This window comes from Chelonia mydas, chromosome 14 (genome assembly GCF_015237465.2).
Source record: "Chelonia mydas isolate rCheMyd1 chromosome 14, rCheMyd1.pri.v2, whole genome shotgun sequence".
Lineage (NCBI taxonomy): Eukaryota > Metazoa > Chordata > Testudines > Cheloniidae > Chelonia > Chelonia mydas.
In genome coordinates this window covers 41,441,200-41,464,058 of record NC_051254.2, presented here as the reverse complement: position 1 = coordinate 41,464,058, position 22,859 = coordinate 41,441,200, and the positions used below count along the sequence as shown (strand labels likewise).

At 46.2% G+C, this 22,859-nt stretch overlaps 2 protein-coding genes across 2 annotated transcripts in view; both read left to right on the top strand.

Annotated features, from left to right (window-relative positions):
• LOC119567486 (zinc finger protein RFP) overlaps positions 1-22,859 on the top strand; it is a 41,111-nt gene that overhangs the window by 1,595 nt on the left and 16,657 nt on the right. The window contains exon 2 of the mRNA XM_037913450.2: positions 313-457. The gene's annotated coding sequence lies outside the window, so the exon portion shown is untranslated. The remainder of the gene's footprint in view (positions 1-312; positions 458-22,859) is intronic.
• Positions 1,679-17,073, top strand: LOC119567485 (zinc finger protein RFP-like). The gene is made up of 7 exons (XM_037913449.2): positions 1,679-2,258; positions 6,032-6,127; positions 7,064-7,294; positions 8,933-8,955; positions 12,261-12,376; positions 14,219-14,251; positions 16,214-17,073. The coding sequence occupies exons 1-7, from the start codon at positions 1,842-1,844 to the stop codon at positions 16,783-16,785; spliced, it is 1,488 nt and encodes a 495-aa protein (XP_037769377.1). The 5' UTR covers positions 1,679-1,841; the 3' UTR covers positions 16,786-17,073.

Here is a 22,859-nt window from a genome sequence, read left to right as displayed (position 1 = left end):
GTCACCAAAGATACTGCGTGGGGTTGCAATGTATGTCACAACATGATGTCTAATGGCCAATCAGAATACAGGGCTTCCTAATGCTGTTTTGTAATTTCCCATAAATTATAGAGTCACCCTTCTCCGAGAATAGGGCTGGGCTGGACTTTAGCCTTCAGATTAGCAGTGATAAAATTAGATTAAATTATTATGCCCATGAACTCTTGCCATGCACTATGATGTTTACTTATCATATTTGCTCTATCCTCAAAATGAAACCTCCCAACACAAAGGGCACAACTGAATGTCTTGTTTTAAAATTTGGAAAAGCAGCTCAGAGACCTTTCTCCTTAACTTGAGAATAGAAGCTTGTGGCAGCCTGCATGAAAATGTCCTCAGGGCAGACAGAAAATTGCAAAGCACTTACCCATGGGATTCTCCTGGAAAGAAAAGGACAAAGCCACTCAAGTGTAGCACTGTAAGTTACAATTCACCATAGTCAGTATATCAAAGACTTCTGACAGCATGATTGACTTGATCTTCACCCTGATGTGGAGAGGGTCCTTTAGCAATGTAGTCTGTGTACTAAACGCTGGCTAACAACCACACTGACAGGAGTCAAGGAAATCTGAGGTTCCCCACAACTAGCACTAGAGTGACCTTGACAAAAGATTCTTGATGAACTTTCCCTTAAAAAGGAGATAATAGAAAGGACAATAACTGAGAAGATTTTTACTGTCAAAAATGATTTCTTTAGTAAGGGCCTATTCGTCGCTTTCTTGCCCTAAATCTCTTGTGATAATAGTCTGAATGTCTCCCAGCTGGATTTTATTAGAGTCTAACTCAGGGATTATAACCCAAAGAGCCATAGGAACTTCCACTACCTTGGCAAGGGACAGTGGCTCTTATTGACAGTGTTTGTCCCCCAAAGATAAGTCCACCGCTCTGGAATCTGAAAATTTGGTCTGAATCTGCAGGTTATTTTCTGAGAAATGGGTTAAAACCCCCTCGCAATGAAAACTACTTGATTTCATATGTCACTGGAAGCAACACAGATCCACCGGCCCTTTTTGTCACTTCGAATAACTTTGCCGATCAGGACTTTGCAGAAGTTAGCTGGAGGCGAAGAAGCCCAGCTGTGCCCCATGCAAAGCCCTTGGCTCAAGATATCAAAATGTTTTCATGCTGCAGTTGATGAGAATCAGGCAGTGACTCTGGCCGCCATTATCCCAGCCACCTGTTTTCACTCTTCCTCTGTCACAGAGCATGTGTATGTACCCTGCTGACCTGTGAGAACATGGCTTGCAAGACACTATTAAGAAATTATTGTATCAATCACAGAGGGCAAACATTAAGCAGAATAAAAGATGGTCACTGCCACAGTTATTGGTATTTTTCAGGGGGGCGTATGACTCTAGGATGTTCCCTCTCTAAAAACTGAAATACCACTGGCAGACCACAGTGCTTTTTCCCAGAACCACCTGCTGCAGAGAGCTGTGCCATTAGCTAGGCTGTAGGTACCTCTGGAGTCCCACAACACAGTGACCCAGCGATGGCTGGAAGAAATGCTGTGGAGAGCTGGGTGTGGATGTGGCAGGTGCTGTTTTCCAACAACTGTTCTGCAGGGTGGCCGTGCTGCACCATTGCAGGGACCAACAGCGTCCGGTGCTGTCACTCCACAGTCTTTCATGGTAGAGCCTCCCTTTCCCAGCTGAGACCACACGGTGTTTTCGGACTCACAAGAGTAACATGAGACAATGTATACATAGAAAACGCCTGTTTGGTGTGCAAAGTTCAGAATCAGCCCATTTCTGAGAATCGTAAAAGGAAACTAAATTCCTCTCTTCTCTGCAGAAGCAGCCATGGCTGCTGCAAATCCAGCAAAAATTCTTCAAGGTGAAGTGACTTGTTCAGTGTGTCTAGATTATTTTAAAGATCCAGTGTCTCTAGATTGTGGGCACAATTTCTGCCAAGCCTGCATCACTCAGTGCTGGGAGGGATTGCGTGTAAACTTCTGGTGTCCTGAGTGCAGAAGAACCTTCTCCCAGAGAAACTTTAAACCAAACAGACAGCTAAGGAATATTGTAGAAGCTTCCAGAATGTTTACAGTGAAGTCAACAAAAGAACCAGAAGTTGAGAGAGTGTGTGAAATACACAAGAGGGTTTTAGATGTCTTCTGCGAAGAGGATCAAACACCCATTTGTATGGTTTGCCATCTGTCCCGAGATCACAAAGAACACACTGTGGTTCCCATAGAGGAGGCTGCCGAGGATTACAAGGTAAGAAATCACGGGACGGTGTAAAACCTGGAATAGCCAGGAACTGCCTTTTAAATGAAAAATTTATTGCAAAAAAGAGCAGATACTGTTAGAGACCCTTAAGAACAATATTTTAGCAATGAGAACAGACTTATAACACACTGTTATTAACCACTTCTGGCCCCAAACCATTTTTAACACCAATAAGGACTCAGAAAAGTCAGTTCCGAATTGGCTTGGGGCTGAAATTTATACATCTAGCACAGAACTATTACAGTGGACATGCTGCTGACCTGGGACACATATTTTGCATGAAATTAAAACTACATCTTTTATATAGTTGCCAATTTTGGTCGGAAGTATTCATAACCTAATCTTTAATTAATCCTGGAAGGTTGGCAACCGTAATCTTGTGTGCGTGTGTTGTGAACTTGTCATGGATCAGCGCAGCCACAGAAACTGCTGGATTTTCCTCCAAAAAAGGCACATGAAGGGGGAGAGTAAAAGTCTCTGAGCTGAAACGTGGCATATGAACAAGTGCGGTTGGCTTCAATATTGTCACCTCTTTAAAAATACCAGTAACTTCTGGAAGGTCCAATTTACAGCGATTTTCAGGGACCTGGGTGTACTGACACACAAACCCTTCCAGGGCACAGTGAAAGTCATACTCACCACATAAGTCGCTGTGACTGATTCTGCTTGTCTGTTTTTCATGTTACTTTTTATTTGTTGTGTATTTTTGAGAAGAGTCACTCTCATATCTGGAGGTGAGACCTTAGAGTCTGTTATTTTTCACTGGTAATTTTTAGATAGGCCTAAATATTTCTGCTCCACAACTTTTGACAGTGTTAAAAAGTGGTTCTGGGCTGGAATGAGTTAATAAGCATGTGCTACTAATCGGCTCTCATTCCTAAAATATTGTCCTCAAGGTAATATGCTAGATGTATACGTTTAATCCTCTGGGTCACTGAGGAACCGTGTGTTCCAGGTCCTATTTGGCATTTAAAAATGGTTCTGGGATGGAATGGGTTGATAACGGTGTGCTAGTCGGCAGTTCTCATTGGTAAGATATTGTCCTCAAAGTGTTTTTTGGTGTTTAAAATATGGTTTTGGGCCAAAACAGGTGTCAAGTTTCCTTCCCCACTCTGAACTCTAGGGTACAGATGTTGGGACCAGCATGAAAGATCCCCTAAGCTTATTCTTACCAGTTTAGGTTAAAAACTTTCCCAAGGTACAAACTTTGCCTTGTCCTTCAACAGTACGCTTCCACCACCAAGCGTTTTAAATAAAGAACAGGGAAAGAGACCACTTGGAGACGTCTTTCCCCAAAATATCCCCCCAAGCCCTACACCCCTTTCCTGGGGAAGGTTTGATAATAATCCTCACCAATTGGTACAGGTGAACACAGACCCAAACCCTTGGATCTTAAGAACAGTGCTCTGTGATACAACCGCATTTGCTCCAACCCCTCAGACAGAGACAAACACCTACAAGATCTTTATCAAGTGTTCTTACAACTACAATACCCACCTGCAGAAGTGAAGAAACAGATTGATAGAGCCAGAAGAGTTCCCAGAAGTCACCTACTACAGGACAGGCCCAACAAAGAAAATAACAGAACGCCACTAGCCGTCACCTTCAGCCCCCAACTAAAACCCCTCCAATGCATTATTAAGGATCTACAGCTATCCTGAAGGATGACCCAACACTCTCACAAATCTTGGGAGACAGGCCAGTCCTTGCCTACAGACAGCCCCCCAACCTGAAGCAAATACTCACCAGCAACCACATACCACACAACAGAACCACTAACCCAGGAACCTATCCTTGCAACAAAGCCCGTTGCCAACTGTGTCCACATATCTATTCAGGGGACACCATCACAGGGCCTAATAACATCAGCCACACTATCAGAGGCTCGTTCACCTGCACATGCACCAATGTGATATATGCCATCATGTGCCAGCAATGCCCCTCTGCCATGTACATTGGTCAAACTGGACAGTCTCTACATAAAAGAATAAATGGACACAAATCAGATGTCAAGAATTATAACATTCATAAGCCAGTCGGAGAACACTTCAATCTCTCTGGTCACGCGATTACAGACATGAAAGTTGCTATATTACAACAAAAAAACTTCAAATCCAGACTCCAGCGAGAAACTGTTGAATTGGAATTCATTTGCAAATTGGATACAATTAACTTAGGCTTGAATAGAGACTGGGAGTGGCTAAGTCATTATGCAGGGTAACCTATTTCCCCTTGTTTTTTCCTACCCCCCCCCCCCCCCCCGACGTTCTTGTTAAACCCTGGATTTGTGCTGGAAATGGCCCACCTTGATTATCATAAACATGGTAAGGAGAATGATCACTTTAGATAAGCTATTACCAGCAGCAGAGTGGGGTGGGAAGAGGTATTTTTTCATGCTTTGTGTGTATATAAAAAGATCTTCTACACTTTCCACAGTATGCATCCGATGAAGTGAGCTGTAGCTCACGAAAGCTTATGCTCAAATAAATTGGTTAGTCTCTAAGGTGCCACAAGTACTCCTTTTCTTTTTGCGAATACAGACTAACACCGCTGTTACTCTGAAACCTGAAAAATCAATCAGGTTCTTAAAAGAAGAATTTTAATTAAAGAAAAGGTAAAAGAATCATCTCTGTAAATGCAGGATGATAAATACCTTACAGGGTAATCAGATTCAAAACATAGAGACTCCCTCTAGGCAAAACCTTAAGTTACAAAAAGACACAAAAACAGGAATATACATTCCCTCCAGCACAGCTTATTTTACCAGCCATTAAACAAAAGAAAATCTAACGCATTCTCTAGCTAGATTACTTACTAACTTTACAGGAGTTGTACCGCTGCATTCCTGATCTCTTCCCGGCAAAAGCATCACACAGACAGAGAGAACCCTTTGTTTCCTCCCCGTCCAGATTTGAAAGTATCTTGTCCCTTCATTGGTCATTTTGGGTCAGGTGCCAGCGAGGTTACCTTAGCTCCTTAACCCTTTACAGGTGAAAGGGTTTTGCCTCTGGCCAGGAGGGATTTTATAGCACTGTATACAGAAAGGTGGTTTCTCTTCCCTTTATATTTATGACAACAGGGTAATCACAATTCGTTATGAGTCTGTTCTCTTTACTCTCTGTAACAGTACCTGCCGGTTTTTGCAACAATTTTATTGATTAAAATGCCATTCTGGGCCTTACTGGCTCGTTCCAGCTTTTACACCATCACCATGCCTATGCGCTGGACACGCATACTGCTGTCTCTTTCTGAGTATCCAGATGCCTATTTCTGACTTAAGCCCCAGAGTGATTCACAGACTGGAGGAAGACAGGCGTTTGGCTGCCTAGCTAGAGTGTGGGGTCTGACCTGGCAGGTGGCCTCTGAGCACACCTACCGGATCAGGCTCGCCCTTCGAACTTTTAGCCACGGGGTTAGGGTACTCACCTGATATGTAGGAAACACTAGTTCAAGTCCCTCCTCCACCTGATGAGAAGGGATTCAAACAGGGAACAGCTGACTCTCAGGTGAGTGCCCTAACCATGGACTATGGGATATTGTGATGTGGGGCTCCCTCCATCTCCTCTGTCAAAGCTATTCCACTGGGGATAAAAAGTCATTTGGACCAGAGAGAGAGAGACCAGATGCATGAGAATGACTGTCCAGCCAGCTGGTTAGAGCATTCACCCATTTTATTATGTATTTAATATTCTTGAAAATATAAAAAAATGTGGGAAAACCCTCCAAAAGCACCAAAACTAAACCACTTTTTCTTTTTTTAGGACAAAATTCAGACCTGTTTGGAGATTTTGAAGAAAGAGAGAAAAGAGATTCTGTCATTTAAATTGAACGGGGAAAGGAAAAGCCAGGAACTGCTGGTAGGTACTGAGAAGCAAATGTGCACAGGGACGTTATCAACAAAAGAGAGAGGAAGTATGGTTAAAAGATCAATATACATACAGACATGAGTTCAGTCCATTGAGGTTCAGATTCACAGCAGAGATGCTGAGCTTTGTAGTTGCAAAGAGTTCCTTTCGAATTCAGTTCATAGGTTATAGTCCAATGTCCAAATCTCATACCAGGGCATACCAGGTAACTGGGACCTCAGTCTTGCGACTCAAACTTCCCCTGATGAAGTCTCAGCAGATCTGAGATGACAGAATCAGGACCCAAGGATCTTTTATACAATTTCCTGTCTTTTGTCGAGTTGGAATTCCTCAGGGAACAAAAGTAATTCGGATGACTTTGAAGGAGGTCTGTCACCGGTACTTAGCTATCCCAGTTAACATAAGGCCATTTGCTTGTTCTTCCACCATTCACAGTACATGTCAAAGAGAGATGAATACTGTGTTTACAATTAATTTACAGGATAGGATGTTCTTTTGACCTCTGAATTATCAGAATACAGCACAGACAGGGACTGTTGACTACATTGTCCACCCTACTCATACATATATAAATACACAAAAGCACAAACATTATCTCCCCACATGTCTTCTGTGGGTTATTTATTTTGCAAGATGTTTAACCCTTTCTCGCCATGCACCACAATTCTAAACACCAGTTAGGACTCTTGAAAATCTGTTGGAAAATCTTCTGTCTACTGAGCATAGAGTATGCACTCGATAAAATGTCAGACGTTAAATTTGATGGGGTTGATAGAGTGTGGGGTCTGACCTGGCAGGTGGCCTCTGATATGCATATGCAATAATATGCTTTCATGTTCATACATAAGTCTTTATAAACTATCCCACGATTTTCCCATGTTCCTGGCTTTGACCTGTGCTTTTCCTGTTTCTATCTCTTCATTTCAGAAACAGCTACAAACTGAGAAGGAGAAGCTTGTGTCTGAAGTTCAGCAACTGTACCAGTTACTGAAGGAACAAGAGCAACTCCTCCTGGCCCAGCTGGAAGAGCTGAATAAGGAAATTGAAAAGAGGAGGGCTGAGTATGTTGCCAAACTATCTGAGGAAATATCTTCTTTCAGTCACCTGATCAGTGAGATGGAGCAGAAGTGCCAGCTACCAGCGAGTGAATTCCTGCAGGTGAGACAGTGTTAGAAACACCCCAGAACCTTTCACAGGGAAAGAAAGTCTCCTAACCCTTCACTTTTGGAGTATAAGAGTGAAATATACATTTTTTGTAAGGGCTTGATCAAATGCCAATTAAAGTCAATGGAAATATTCTTCTTGACTCCAGTGGTCATTGGATAGAGCCCTAAAAGAATAAAAAAAAGCTCTTCTTTTGAATTTTAGTGGGAGAACACTCCTCCAAAAATCTCAAACTCCAAACTCTGTTCTCCCTGTCTCATAATGCAAGAACAAAGGAACATTCAATAAAATTAGAAGGTGGCAAATGCAAAACTGATCCAAAGAAACATTTTCACACATCACCTAATTAGACCATGGAACTCATTGTCACAGGATGTCATTGGTACCAAGAATTTAGAAAACTCAAAAAGCGATTGGACGTTTATATGGACAATAAGAATATCCAGAGTTATAATAAATAACAAAAAAAATTAATTGATATTAAACTTCATTCTTCATTGCTTCAGCCAGTCTCTAGCTATTAGAGAGCAGCATGAGAATGTGAGGAGCAGATTTTCTTACACCTTCCTCTGAAGCATCTGATATTGTCCACTTTTGGAGACAAGATACTAACTAGATGGACCTCAGGTCTGATCCTGTTGATCATTTCCTGTGTTCCAAATGCTAACTTCAGAAGATCTAAGATGGAGCCAGGCTTTAATTATGGAAAAAGCTAAGATTCAACCTGTTCCATTTTAAGACTGATTTTGCCACTCTTAATACATACCACAAAAAAGGAAAAAGATTGGCCTCAAAATTGATACATGAGGTCTGAGGCTGGTGTGACTTTTTCTGCCAGAACTGAAGTTTAGTTAGACAAGGCGTTCGTTACTTATGGTACCCTGAAAGTGTAAGTAGTCGTTAGAATTCCAAAAGCCTTCTAATTATTTTAATGTTCAAAAAGTGCCTCTAACTAGCAAAAAAGGAAGGGAGAAATAAATCTTAGTCTACTGGACTTCTCTAGCTGATATCTAGGGTCAACTTCTCTGTTGTGACCAATATCTGCTGTGGGCAGCGTTCTTCACTTCCCAGATCTCCTGCATTGAACCTGGCGTGTAGGGCAGTGATTGGCCCGCTGTTACTCTGTACCCAATCCCCATTGTTCTCACCCAGCCCCAACTTCCTGTGGAGGTCAAGAAGTCCACAGGATGGGCCTTGCGAATGTTTGTGAGGCAGTGGGGAGAAAGTTTAAAGCATTGAAGCAGCACAGCCTCGGGGCATCCCTCCCTCTGGACCCACTGGAGTCTCCAGGAGTGGATCTTCCCCAAACCTGTGTGTTAGGAAGATCCTTGTTCAACACATGGTAAGACTGAGCCCTCTGATTCCATGTGCCAGCTGGTTATCCAAAAGTCACTCTATGAAGAGGTAGTGTGCCTCCATAGACAAACTTCCTGGGCCCAGATCCTGCAGTCAGAGCACTTATCCAAAAGAGCAAAGGCAACATGTTTGATAATTTTGTTTTTATTAATAAAGAACAAATAATTTCACTTTGAAACTCAAAACTGTGAAGATAAAGTGAATCCCCTCCAGAGCAGAAGGGATCCCCAGTATATGATCAATGAGACTGAATTTCCTTTTATCTTTCTCCTCTAGGACATCAAAGGCACCTTGAGCAGGTAGGTGGCTCCTTCTCACTCTCCCTTTCACTTCCCAGGGCAGAGAAGTGATTTTGGACATGAGACGTTGCTCCCCATGATTCAGCAGTGAAGACTGTGGGGGTGGTTCCCAGTCTCCCTCTGTTAAATCTAATCTTGGGGCTCTTGTCATGTTGGACTAGACTCCAGAATAGAGCAGCCTGAGAAAAGAGTGATTTACCTACAGATAGGGTTATTTGTACTGCGGCTGGTGGAATGGAGACCTCCGGAGATTGGGGATGGAGAATGAGTTTTTCATTTCTAGCTCATACACTCCATCTCCACCTCGGTTGGTAGGGATGGAAAGTCAGGGCCATCTGATGACTATTCAATGAGCTGTTTATTAATTGTTTCTTATTATGCAGTCAGCTCTATCAGTGTGCTTGGCGTAGCAACAGATATGCTAGCAGAGACATTCCCTGCCCTAGGGACTTTATAATGTGCTCTTATCAGTAGCACTATGGCAGGGCCTAGAGGCTCAAGACAAAATCAGGGCCCAGCAGGCTGGGTGCTGCACAGACACACACAGAGACAGTCCCTGCCCCAAGGAGTTTACATTCTAAATAGACACGAGAACAAGGGCGGAGGGAGGAAGGATTACAATACATTTAAGGGGACATTCAATAAGGACAAAGTACTGCACTTCAGAAGGAAAAATCAAATGTACAACTACAAAATGGGGAATAACTGGGCTGGCAGCAGTACTGCGGAAAATGCACAGAGGGTGGCTGGAGACTTTCTCACTGCAGCCAATTTTTGTTGCCAGTTTCCTGGCTTTCTACTAGCCCAGCCCACAACTGCTCAGCTGAGCTTCATCTTCCAATCAGGGGTTGCTTCTCTGGCCTAAACCGCTCATGTGTGGCCTGTCTCACTAATCTCCTCTTTCTCAGCTTCCTTCATCCTTTTTGGGGGCTGATGTGGGGTGAACATCCCATCACAGATGTATTAACGAGAGTGTCATATGGCATATTAACAGGAGTGACCCAGGTGGACGTTGTTCCACCCTTCTTGCCACTGTGAGGCCTCAGCTGGAATACCGTGTCCTGTTTTGGCCATCGCACTTTCAGAAAGATGGGGGAAAATTGGAGAGATTTCAGACGAGAGCAACAAACATGATCAGAGGTTTAGAATGGACGAGCTGTGAGGAAAGGTTGAAATAAATGGGTATGTTTAGTCTAGAGAAGAGAAGACTCAGGGAGGGCCTGATAACAGTCTTCAAATATGTCTGAGGCTGTTCTACAGAGAGCGGTGATCAGTTGTGCTTCAAGTCCAGTGCAGGTAGAACAAGAAGTAATTGGTTTAATTTGCAACAAGGGAGATTTACATCAGTGTGACGCAGTTGCCGGGGTGCAACCTGGACTGTGGGACTGCTGAGCCCTCCAAATCCCCGACCTGGGTTGCCTCTCGCACCTTGATGTTTATGTCAACCTACAAACCTGACAGGCCCTGCGCTGACACAGACACCCAAGGGCAGCGACATGCCCAGCTGTGTTACACGACTCACCTCCCAGCCATTGATGAAGCAGCAATAGACAGGCGCCAGCCAGTTCCCCCCAGCTCCAGCCCTGCCCCCCAGAACTGCACCGACTCACACTGCTCAAGGCTCCGTTGGACAGTGCAAGGTCATTAAGTCGTTTGCCACTTGCTCAGGGTGGAGTGGACACACACTAGCCTTTGTAAGCTGAGAACCCCTGTGCTAGTGGACTGACCATTTTATGTATCCAAAGAACAAAATAAGAACATAAATTATCTTTGAAATGGGTTAGTGGGTCTTACTCCAGGTCCTGGTACGATGGGTATCAACATCACCACAAGGATTGTCACTAATTATCTCCCTTAAATGGTCTACAGGATATGTCAGGGGATCCTGCTTCCCACAATCACAATACAAGAACAAGGGGACGTTCAGTGCAGCTGAAAGGCAACTAGTGTAAAGCTGAGAAAGGGAAATACTTTTTTTTACACGATTCATAATTAACCCATGGAACTCATTGCCACATGGTATTACTGAGTTTCATAGATGCATAAAGTTGAAGGCCAGAAAGGACCGTAAGATCGTCACATTTGACCTCCTGTATATCACAGCACAGGCTTTGACTTTCTCTTTCTCCTGGGGGTGTTCGACCCCTGCTTGGCCCCGGACCCTGCCCCCACTCCACCGCTTCCCCACAAGGCCCTGCCCTGCCTTTTCCTGCCATGCCCAGCCTCTTCCCGCCTTTGCTCGACCCCTCTCCCCCCCAGGGCCTTCTTTCCGTTACTAAACAGCTGATCCCCGGTGGGCGGGAGGTCCTGGGAGGCAGGGGGAAGAGCTGATCGGCAGGGCCCGCTAACAGGCAGGAGGCATTGGCGGGAAGTGGGGGGAAGCTGATCTGTGGGGCTGCTGGTGGGGCTGACCACCCACGATTTTTTTTCTGTGGGTGCTCCAGCCCCGGAGCACACACAGAGTCGGTGCCTATGTATCACAGGTGCTTAAATTTCACCCAGTTATTCCTGTATTCAGCCCAATAACTTGTATTTGACTAAATCCTAACGTGCGTTGACTAAAGCACCGTCCAGAAAGCCATTCAGTCTAGATTTAAAGACATCAAGAGACAGTAAAGCTTGAAGCTCCCTAGAAGTGGGGGGCTACCAGTGCCCAAACCATGGCACCACCCTTGCTCTGCCTCTTCCCCTGAAATCCCACCCCCTGCTCGCTCCTCTCCACCCCCTCCCCCCATCACTTGCCTTTAAGGCAGGTTAAAAGTGAGAGAGCATCAAGAGATGGAGAATCCTCCACTTCCCTTGGCAGTTTCTTCCAATGTTTAATTCACCCACACTCTTAAAAAGTCTGTCTTATTTCCCATTTGAATTTCTCTGGCTTCAGCTTCCAGCAATTGGTCCTTGTTGTGCCTTTGTTTGCTAAACTGAGGAGCCCTTTAGTACCAAGTATTTTCTCCCCGTGACGTTGTTTATGCCCTATACTCAAGTGCCAGGGTGCTCTCAGTGCAAGGCATTTTTACCCCAGCCGTCAAATAATTTTTGAGGGTCTTCTCTGCACCATCTCCTTTTTCAATGTCCAATTTAAAATGGGGACACCAGACCTGGATGCAGTTTTCCAATGTCGGTCTCACCAAAATGAAGGGGAAGCTTGTAGTGTCAAAGCTGGTAGTGGACCTATTCCTGGGGCCAGAGAGAATTTAATCCTCCAGGGTCTGCTGAGCTACAACCATTCACTAGAATAAAATACATTTTAGTAAAACACAAATATGAACGGACTCCACAAGGAGTAACACTGGGTTGTTCTTCAGATTTGAGAGGGAGAAGTTTCAGAACCCAGTGGCCTTTTCTTCGGAACTGAAATGGAGAATCTGGGAATCTTCTCAAAGAAATGCGTCTCTGGAGACCATAATGAAGAAATTCAAAGGTAATAAACAGTCACCTGGGGAATTTTCTCACATATATTACACTGATAATTGACAGAGCTGGGGACATGTCTGAGGAAAAATAATTGTGGACGGAGATAGTCAACTTATCATTCGGAACCTATGAATTCCCTCCTCAGCTCTCAATGCGGCACATACACACTGGGTTAGGGTCCTAAATTTGAACTCCCTGGGGATTTTCCTTTCCTTGCAGCTATGAACGTTAACCTGAGCTTGAGCTTTCTGCTGAATTAACTGTTTTTGAAGTATGTTTGTTTCAATCTTTTGTCTGCAAGTCCTCCTGTGTCATCAGAGTCCCTCTCTTGCTTTAGAGCAGGGGTGAGGAAACTTTTTTCTATCACAGGCCATTGACCCACAGAAAAAAATCAATCGTGGGCCACTCACCCGCAGGGGGACAGAGAGGGTGCATGGAGGCTCAAGACCACGCGCAAAACCTGGGGGGTGTTGCAGCACCCTCTGCACTCCTAGTTCCTGCAGCTCTTCACAGGGGCTCGGGGCTTCCCCCCCAACCCGCGGCAGGGCGAGTCTGCACTTGCGGCTCCATCCCTGCGGCGGGGGAGGGAAGTGGTGCTGCGGGACAGATGAAATTTAGCAACAGGCTGGATCTGGACTGCAGGCCGTAGGTTCCACACCCCCGCTTTAGATATTCTCCACCTTTTATCCCCCTGAGCTGGAGATAATGAGACCATCAGGTCTGTCAGGAAGGATGAGCCAGGTTTACTAAGTACGAATGGTACAGGGGCAGATTTAATGTTGATTGAATGCTAATCAGTGAGAAAGTTTCTGTGTATTGGTCTGTCTGTGAATTATGTGTTGGTTTCAGAGGGTTTGTCTACACAGCAATTAAACACCTGTGGCTGGCCGTGGCTGCTGACTCAGGCTCACGAGGTTTGGGCTGGGGCTGGAGCCTGGGCTCTGCGACCCTCTCCCGTCACAGGGTCCCGGAGCCCAGGCTTCTGCCGAAGCCCGAGCATCTATACCACAATTAAACAGCCCCATTCCCCGAGCTCTGCAAGCCCAAGTTGGCTGTGTGACCTCACAGATCATTTTTGCAACCAAGGTCCTATAGTGGCACCAAATCTTTTACAAAGTAAGGTCAAGTAAGTCATGAAAAGGTTATGATTTGCTGGTTATGATTATGCTATCTGTATGCATGTATCTTTTCAAACTTGTGCTATGCTTCTGGGTGACAACTCAGACAGTTTGGCATCAGCACTGCCTAGCCTGCTAGATGGCCCATTAAGGACCATCAGCTATCAAGTGACCCATTGAGAGAAGGCAGATACACCTTATGACCTTTTTTTCCTTTTACTGCTGCATCCCCATAAGGAGTGGCACTGGTGGTGATACTGGGAAACGGGAGTGTCTGAGGGAATTGCTTGTATGACTTCTGGTTAGCCAGTAGGGTGAGACCGAAGTCCTCTCTGGTTGGTTGGTTTGGTGTGCCGTCCTACCCTTGGGCTGTGACTGCCCTTCTCTGAGCAATTTGTCCTGAATTGATACTCTCAGTAGTGTCTTGCCAGAGGCCGCTTTGTTACAGGCTGTCATGGGCCAGCCACAGGTGTTTAATTGCTGTGTGATACATCTCTGAGTATGTCATGTAATCTTAGGTAATGTGCTTAGTTTTTAATGTTTGTGGTTATTTTTTAGTGATGTGTGTAATGGTTTGTATTGGTCTGAATTGCACTTAACCTCCTTAACTAGAACTTCATAAAGTTTGTTTTCTTTTCATTTGGCTTTTGTTTTAGAACATTAACAATGTGAATATATTTATAAACACGACAACCTGACATTTTGTCTTTTTCATCCTTTTCTTCCTCTAGACTCACTGTCATCTAGACAGCAGTTGGACAAAGGTAAATTTCTCGTATAAAAGCGGGAGTGAAAACTTTCATATGAATTATGGTGGCTCATTGGCAGCGCCATATTTCAAGTTTTGTTTCAATTTTGCATTTGACAGGAGCCGAACACCATATTACTGGTGGCTACCCAGATCTTTCCTAAAAACAGAAAAGTAGATTCTTTTCTCTATTATAATTTAGAATTTTTAACTAGTGGTTGGGTTAACTAGCTGGGGCTGGGGTGCGGGCGAGGGGGCGAGCAGTGTATCTCCATAGAGATCTAAGAGTTTAAAAATGAGCCTTTTGGAAAATCAGAGAGGAACATCTCCCCTCATTTTCAGAACTCTTTATGCACATACATCACATCCCCTGGCCACATGATTATTATTAGCAAATGCACAAGTGGTAGAATGAAGAATAGGAAAATTCAACATACAAAAATATACATTTTTGTTTTATCTCTCTACTTTATAAGTGAAAAGAAAAAAATGCTAAAAATGTCAAAAGGGGTTAGGTAGACATCACATATTAGCTGGGTGCATAGACAGGATGCATCACACTATGGCTGCTCTCTGCTTTGCAGCCCTGAGGCCCCTGTAACTAGGGGCCAGGTAGACTAAAGGAAGGACAAAGCTTAAAACCACCTCCCTCTAACCCCCCTTGTCTTTCCCCCAAGCACAAGGATGGACTAACTGAGACGCAGGCCTTGTCTACACTACGAAATTAGGTCGAATTTATAGAAGTTGGTTTTGTAGAAAGCGTTTTTATACAGTCAATTGTGTGTGTCCCCACACAAATGCTCTACGTGCATGTAGTCGGAGGAGTGTGTCCACAGTTCCGAGGCAAGCGTCGACTTCCGGAGCGTTGCATTGTGGGTAGCTATCCCACAGTTCCTGCAGTCTCCGCCGCCCATTTGAATTCTGGCTGTCGGGGAAAACGGTGTGCTGTGTGCTCTCCCCAAGCTCGTCCTCCTCCTCATCTTCCCCATCTGCAAAGTCCTCAGCCTTGGCGGAGAGTATCCCATCCTCGGAGTCCACGGACAGGGTGGGGTAGTGGTGGCGGCCCCCCCCTAGCATTGCATGCAGCTCAGCGTAGAAGCGGCATGTCTGGGGCTCTGTCCCGGAGCCTCCGTTTGATTCTTTGGTTTTCTGGTATGCTTGTCTGAGCTCCTGAAGTTTCACGCGGCACTGTGTTGCGTCCCTGATGTAGCCTCTGTCCCTCATGGCCTCTGAGATTTTTTGAAAGGTTTTGGCATTTCATCTTTTGGAACGTAGTTCTGATAGCACGGATTCCTCTCCCCATACAGCGATCAGATCCAGTACCTACCATTTGGTCCATGCTGGAGCTCTTTTTCGATTCTGGGACTGCATGATCACCTGTGCTGATGGGCTCACCTGGCCAAACAGGAAATGAGATTCAATAGTTTTTCCTGTACACCTGGCCAGTGCATCTGAGTTCAGAGTGCTGTCCAGAGCGGTCACAATGGTGCACAGTGGGATAGCTTCCAGAGGCCAATACCTTCGAATTGCGTCCACACTAACCCGAATTCGAAACGGTGATGTTGATTTCAGTGCTAATCCCCTCCTTGGGGAGGAGTACAGAAATCGGTTTTAAGAGCCCTTTATGTTGAAAAAATGGCTTCGTTGTGTGGACGGGTGCAGGGTTAATTCGGATTTAATGCTGCTAAATCCGACATTATCTCGTAGTGTAGACCAGGCCTCAGACTCTGCGTTTGGGGGCCTGGCTCAGCTTAGCATATCCCTTCACTCTGTCACTGAACTGGCTCTGTCAGGGGTGTGAATCCCCCCTGCACATGGCTGAGATCTCAGCGCTGCTCCCCATGCAGAGCTGGGTAAATCCTGAAGGGGGGAGATTCTCTGACTCACTCCCCAGCTGGGGCAGGTTCTGTGACTGACACGATCAGGCCCTGCCCCAGGGCTGAGCTCTGCCCCTCACGCTCTGATTCTCTCTCTGCAGCGAAGGTGACTCTGGATCCAGACACGGCCCATCGCCACCTCATCCTGTCTGAGGGTCGGAGATGTGTGAGATGGGGCATACGGCAGGCTCTGCCCAACAACCCTGAGAGATTTGACTATGAGCCCTGTGTGCTGGGCTGTGAGGGATTCACCTCGGGCCGACACTACTGGGAGGTGGAGGTGGAGGTGGAGATGGGGGGCAGGGGAGTCTGGGCTGTGGGGGTGGCCAGAGAGTGTGTGGGCAGGAAGGGACGGATCAGCTTTACCCCTGAGCAGGGGATCTGGGCTCTGCAGGGCAGAGGAGATCAGTACCGGCCTCTCACGTCCCCTGATGATCTCACCCCCTTGTCCCCGAGCCAGGCACCCCGCAGGATCCGGGTTTATCTGGACTATGAAGAGGGGCGGGTGGTGTTTTTCGATGCTGGTCGCGGGGACCCGATTGTCACTTTCCCGCCGGCCGTTTTCGCCGGGGAGAGAATCCGCCCGTTCTTCTGTGCGGGATTCAAGGGAAGATCTTCTTCTTTACTGAACCGTTCCCTGCGCCGACGCTGCCAACTCACACTGTGTCCCTGAGCTTCCCTCTCTGCCCCCCGGAAACAGGCTCCTCTAGCCCCCTCCCTCCTGATCTCTAGGACCTGGAGGACTCAGCCAGCCAGTCTCCCCCCGCACAGACGGGGCTGAAGGGGGGCGGGGGGTGACACTCTCCCCGTAGCTCTATGGCTGTGGAGGTCTGTGAGAGTCTCTCTAGGCTGGGTCTCTATGCTCCTAGGAGTCCAACTCAGTGTGGAGTAGGGGGGGAGGGGGGAGTCCCACCAAGGAAGGAGGGACCCCCCCTGTGGAAGGGACCCAGCCCAGGGCCAGGGAGAGGGGAGCAGGGGGAGCCCTGGGTGAGGAAGCTGGGGGGAGGGGACACAGGGGTGTTTAAAATCACGTGAGCTGATTTTTATTTAGCCACAACCAGCTCCTATAAATTTGCATACAACTGTTAGCTTGTGTGCGAGGTGCGAAGGCTGGAATTGTCAAAAGAACTGAAGCGACGTCAGACTCATTGATTTCCAATGGAACTTGTGCTGCTAAGTAACTTCAGGTGGGATTTTCAAAAGCACCTAAGTCATGGAAAGCACCCTAACCTTATTAAAGACCCCCCCGAAAATGGACCTGAGAGGGAAATTTGTCTGTTAAAGGTTTCTGAAAAGCACTGGTCTGTTGTGTGAGGTGTATTTTGAGACAGAAACAAAAGGTTGGTTTCCATATGAATTTTACCAAAAGTGATTTAAAATGAACAGAGCCCTGAAAGCCCAATCAGTTCCCTTGTGCCCGCTGCCCAATATAGGATGGAAAGGCAAAAACAGATGAGAAATGTAGGATTGATGACAAATATAGGAATGATGCTGGATTCCATCATGCACGACATTTCCTGCTCGATCCTCTCTTCCACCCCATTATACCGTCAAGTAAATAATCTAACTGCAGGGTGGGAATGACTCTGGCAATACCAGGAATATGAAATAAAAATGAACGGATCATATGGAAAACCCCCTTGAGATGCACCGCGTTCAAACTAAAATGTCCCGCATCTGTCACATCCGAGCTGTTTTCATGAGGTGCAAACTGGGTATAAAAATTACCGTATGTGTTCTTCATGTAACTCATTTTTCTTTTAGAAATCTCCCTGATGTTGCTGTCAGCAATTTATTGTATCTGACTTTCCTCCCAAAGTGGTCTTTCTAAAATGTGGATGAATGCATATTTTGACGGTGTGGGTTCGTATTATTAAATTTGCTGACAGTAGAATTGTTACTGGTGTGACTGTTGCCTGGTATGAATCACCACTGAGGATACCCAATTTGAGACAGGGCAGATACACCCCAAAAACTGGTGGTTTATTCTATATATAGGTTCACCAAAACAGTAACAAAATGAGCTCTTATATCCCCACACTGGTTAACAGGAAGCCAAAGCACAGTCCCCTCTCGGCATTCCAGCTCCTGGCTTGTCCACCCAAACTGGTCTTTTGTGATAAATGATTACTAAATCCAGAAATCACATGTAAAGTTCTTCCAATCCCAAAGCCACTGTCCTCAGGTCAATATAGACTTTAGATCTTATCCAAAAATCATGCCGCAGCCCATCCCATTAGTAACTAAAAACTAAAGATGTATTAATAAAAAAGAAAAGGAGAGAGTTAGTAAATGGTGAAAAGAATCGTCTACATTACAATTGATTTAGTGCGTCTGTAGATCAGGATCAGAGCAGAGATTGTTGTTCTGCTACTTTGCAATGAGTCTTACTGGATCATCCAAAAGCTTAGATACCAAATTATAGTTTAGATGTAGAGTCTGTTAGAGTCCTTCCTTGAGTCTTTCCAGGGCGTTCAAGTAATCACGTGGGGATCTCATCCCCACGGCTCAAACGGTCCCTGTTTAAAATTCAGCAGAGTGGAGATGGCAGGATGAGGGCCAAGGTCTCTCTTTTGTAGCTGAAGCAGGCTGGCAAGCTGATCAGCCAAGTTCACCCTGGGGGGCTTTGATGAGAACAAACACCAATACGCTGTGACCCTTATTCAATGGGTCGTTCAAAGACAACGCTCTTCGTCACAGCCCTTTAAACTACCAAGATGATTTCCAGTTGGTTCACAATATGGAATCACAAGTTTCAAAGAGAGATGAGGACAATAACATTATTGCTTCCCGAGCTTCATCTAAATGCTAACCATCCCTTTTGATCTTGGAGACAATTGAGTACAGTAATATAGCGTATTAAGACATTTCATGGATTTAGCAACTACCAACTAATTTGGTTACAGGGATACACTTCCTACAGGATGTAGGTAAACATAGACACATACATTTAGTACCTACCCTTGATCCTTATCACTACACATGGATAAGTTAGTGATTGCTAGTCTAATTGGAATGCATCCGATGAAGTGAGCTGTAGCTCACAAAAGTTTATGCTCATATAAGTTTGTTAGTCTCTAAGGTGCCACAAGTCCTCCTTTTCTTTCTGCAAATACAGACTAACACGGCTGCTACTCTGAAACCTAACATTTCTTTGATACTCTCACACAAGTGAATAGTCCTGAATACAATAGCAATGCCTCTTGTTACTCCTCTAAGGGTCATACACATTTTAGCTGGTTTGTCAGCACCACAGCTGGTATCAATAAAGAGGTCCAAATTTTCTCTGACAAGCTCGCTTGCAGATCAGTGAAATAATGGTGCAAAACATAGAGCTTGTTGAATGATTCAGCATAAATAATATCTGGTACCAGTTTGAGGCCTGATTTTTCAGGAGTGCTGAGTTCAAATTCACTATTTAACCATTCACAGCCGGGCATTTTGGACTCAAGACCCAACTCATACAATGTATTGTACAGTCTCAAACTGCTTCCCAAGTGCCAAAAGCCCCAAATAGCCTCTGCGTAGCCAACAAAACCTGCAGCTTTCCTTCAATATCCATTTCCTTCAATATCCAACAGCCACAATGCAGTCACCAATCAATAAAAAACTGCCGTTCTTTGAAAGCAGGAAATGTAGCATCAAAATAAATAACCCAGTGGAAGTTTCACCAGACTGGATTACACATGTTTATGCTGTTCAATGAACAAGCATTTTTAACGGACAGACTCTGCTGCTGAACTTTCAGCTCACCCACCGCAGTGGAACACAGCAGAAACCAGAGGCCCTTGCTGCGGCGGGTAGATCCAGTCTGCTGCTAAGTGCTGGGGCTCTTGGGCTGCACAAGCACGGAGAAGTGAGAGAAGCAGAATTTATTGAAGCATGACACACATTTTCCCTTGAAGGACCCTCTGTAAGGTGTTGGCTATTCTGCTCTTTATTTCATTGAACCAACTCAACCTCCCTCTTTCCCCAATACGTGCCACTACCACCTACGTACACCAGAAGATCTGGTGACGTCTACTCAGCGCTCTCTTGGCTTGCAGAGCAAGTCTGGTGAGAACTTAGTGGCCACCATCACGCTCTGCGCACTGCATGGCACGTAGCTCCTGCTGGCTGCTGTCCAACCCTGCTCTCTCTCCATTGTACCGCTGACCTCTCTCCGCCGTTCATTGGAGGTGGGTTTATTTTGCTGGCAGGAGAGCTCTAAGGTCACAGCTGGAGCAACACACCTGTGCCACTGTGAGGCATGCAGTGTAGACACAGCCTGAGTTATCGGCCATTAGAAATGAGCTAGTTTAGAGGTGGCCCGTCCCGGGCTCGCTAACTGTGTTCGGTGGTGTCCAGGAGCTCACTGGGGAAGTTGGGAGGAAGTCTGTTATTAGAGAAGTCTTACATCAGCTGGTAGGTACCGGTAGCCGGAGATATTTGCCTAGAGTAACTCTTGCCCTGCCCCGCTTCCGTGCTGCCCCAAACTGTCTCTGATCCCCGGCGTATGCTCCCCACGTGAACCTGCCTTCACACTGCCAGAGCCCTCCCTGAATCTCAGTTCTCTGCTGCCACAAACCCTCACTGATCTGGCACATGCCCAGCGTGAGCTATTGCCATGCTGGCAGTGTATCTGGCAGCGCCCATGGGAGTCATAGGGGAATAACTGGCAGACAGCCAGAGCCAGGTTGCAGGCTGGCAGCAGGTGGGGAGAAGGAGGGAACTGGCCGTCAGATTGTCAGTTTCTACGGCTGTAAAACGGAGACGCTTGCTCACCTCACAGGGACATTGAGGATTAATTCATTTTTATAAAGTGCTTTATGTGTCTCAGATGGGATATATGTACTGAGTATTAAAATACTGATCAATATTCAGTGCTATCTGAAGTGCTAAGTACCATAATTCTACCCTGGAGTGGGTATCTGGAGTTTCTCATCTTGGGCTGTAGATTTAATAGTGTAACCTGCTTCATCCTCTTCTAGTCTTGGGTTTTATCTTCCAGCAAGTGATTAGAAGCACTAGCAGGACCTGTAGTGAGATTGTCCAAGTTAGGGCACAGGGCTGCACAGTGGAAGTGATGACACCTCCATTAGGTCAGCATGGAGAAACCACCCAGGAAGCTTAGATGCTGCCATGGACACAAGGAGAAAGGCAATAATTCAATGTGTCAAATAGACTGGACCTCTCAGAACTTTTAGACGCAGGGAGATTATATTGTTGTTATTATAGTGCCTAGGAGCCCCCATCACGGACCAGAACCCCATGGGGATAGGTGCTTTACAAACAGAACTAAAAAGACATCCCTGAAGAATTCACAGTCATGGTGCAAGGCTCTCACGGAGCCACAGGATCGGTGTTGTGCCCCCTGCTTTTGAAGAGTCTCTTGGAAGAACCCCTTTAGTATGCCAGACCCCCGAGGGGTCTCACTCTTAATTCATGGTGGGTAAATTGGTTAGTCTCTAAGGTGCCACAAGTACTCCTTTTCTTTTTTCTTAATTCATGGTAGGCCATGTTGCCTCGCAGCCTCCTAAGACTGAATTTCTGGGGCTTCACACCATGAGCTCTGCTCAGTGAGTCCAACTCCTGGTGAGAGACTTGGACACTCTTTGGGGACTAATGCACCCCAGCTGGTAGTTGCAGGGATACCGCAAACAGCATTTTCAAAACAGAGTAGGGTTTATTCGTCACTTGGAACACAGCATTGGGAGTCCTTAGGTTAGCAGAGAGAAATCAAGGTTAAAGCACAGCCCATTGTGGGCAAGTCACAATTCACCAGCCAAGCTGCAGTGAGCTCCATTTTCAGGCTCTGTGCGCGGGGCCGGATTAACTGCTTAAAAGGGGTGCCCCAGCTGTTGCCAAGGGGATCCACATGCTGGGCCCCCGCTTCCCCCATCCCCTTCTCTTCCTCATCCCATGCCCCTTCCCCACCGCTCCATCTCCTCCCCAGGCTTGCAGGGCAGGGGGGAACTGCCCCTCCCCAGCACGAGCCGGCGGAGCGGGCTGTTCCACTTCTTGCTGCCGGTGAGTGCAGACCCGACTGTGGCTGGAGTCCTCAGGGGAGTGGGGGAGGGGCTGGGGAGGAGCAGGGGTGGGGGCAGAGCAGGGGCGGGGCTTTGGGGAAGAGGCGGGGCTGGAACAGAGAAAGGGCGGGGCTTTGAGGAAGAGGCGGGGCTGGGGCGGGGCAGGACCAGCAACTTTGGGGAAGAGGTGGGGCTGAGCTCAAAAATGTAACGCGTTAATTGTGCTGTGCATTAATCACAGGCATTAACGGCAGTTAATTGACAGCCCTAATAGGAATTAGATACAGTGTCCTGTCAGCTAATTTCTAGGTAATAATCTGCTAAAAAACCTCTATAGTTTTCAGGTGCCTAAGTAGCTCCTGGAATCACAGTTAAAGTTGCCCCCCTACCAAAATCTGAAATGGCCCCCCGGGGCTCTTACCATGGCCGGCTTCAGGCCTGACTGGGGGTGGGTCCTCGGGGTGAGAGGAGGAGCAGGGGGCAGGGCCCCGTGGCGAGGGGGGCTAAGGCCCACCTCAGCCCCGCACTGGGAAGACACTTCCTCTGCCAATCTGTGCCTGCCCCAGGCTACTATTCTTGATGAACTTTCCCTTAAAAAGGAGATAATAGACAGGACAATAACTGAGAAGATTTTTACTGTCAAAAAATGATTTCTTTACTAAGGGCCTATTGGGACGCTTTCTTGCCCTAAATCGCTTCTGATCATAGTCCGAATGTCGCCCAGCTGAATTTTATTAGA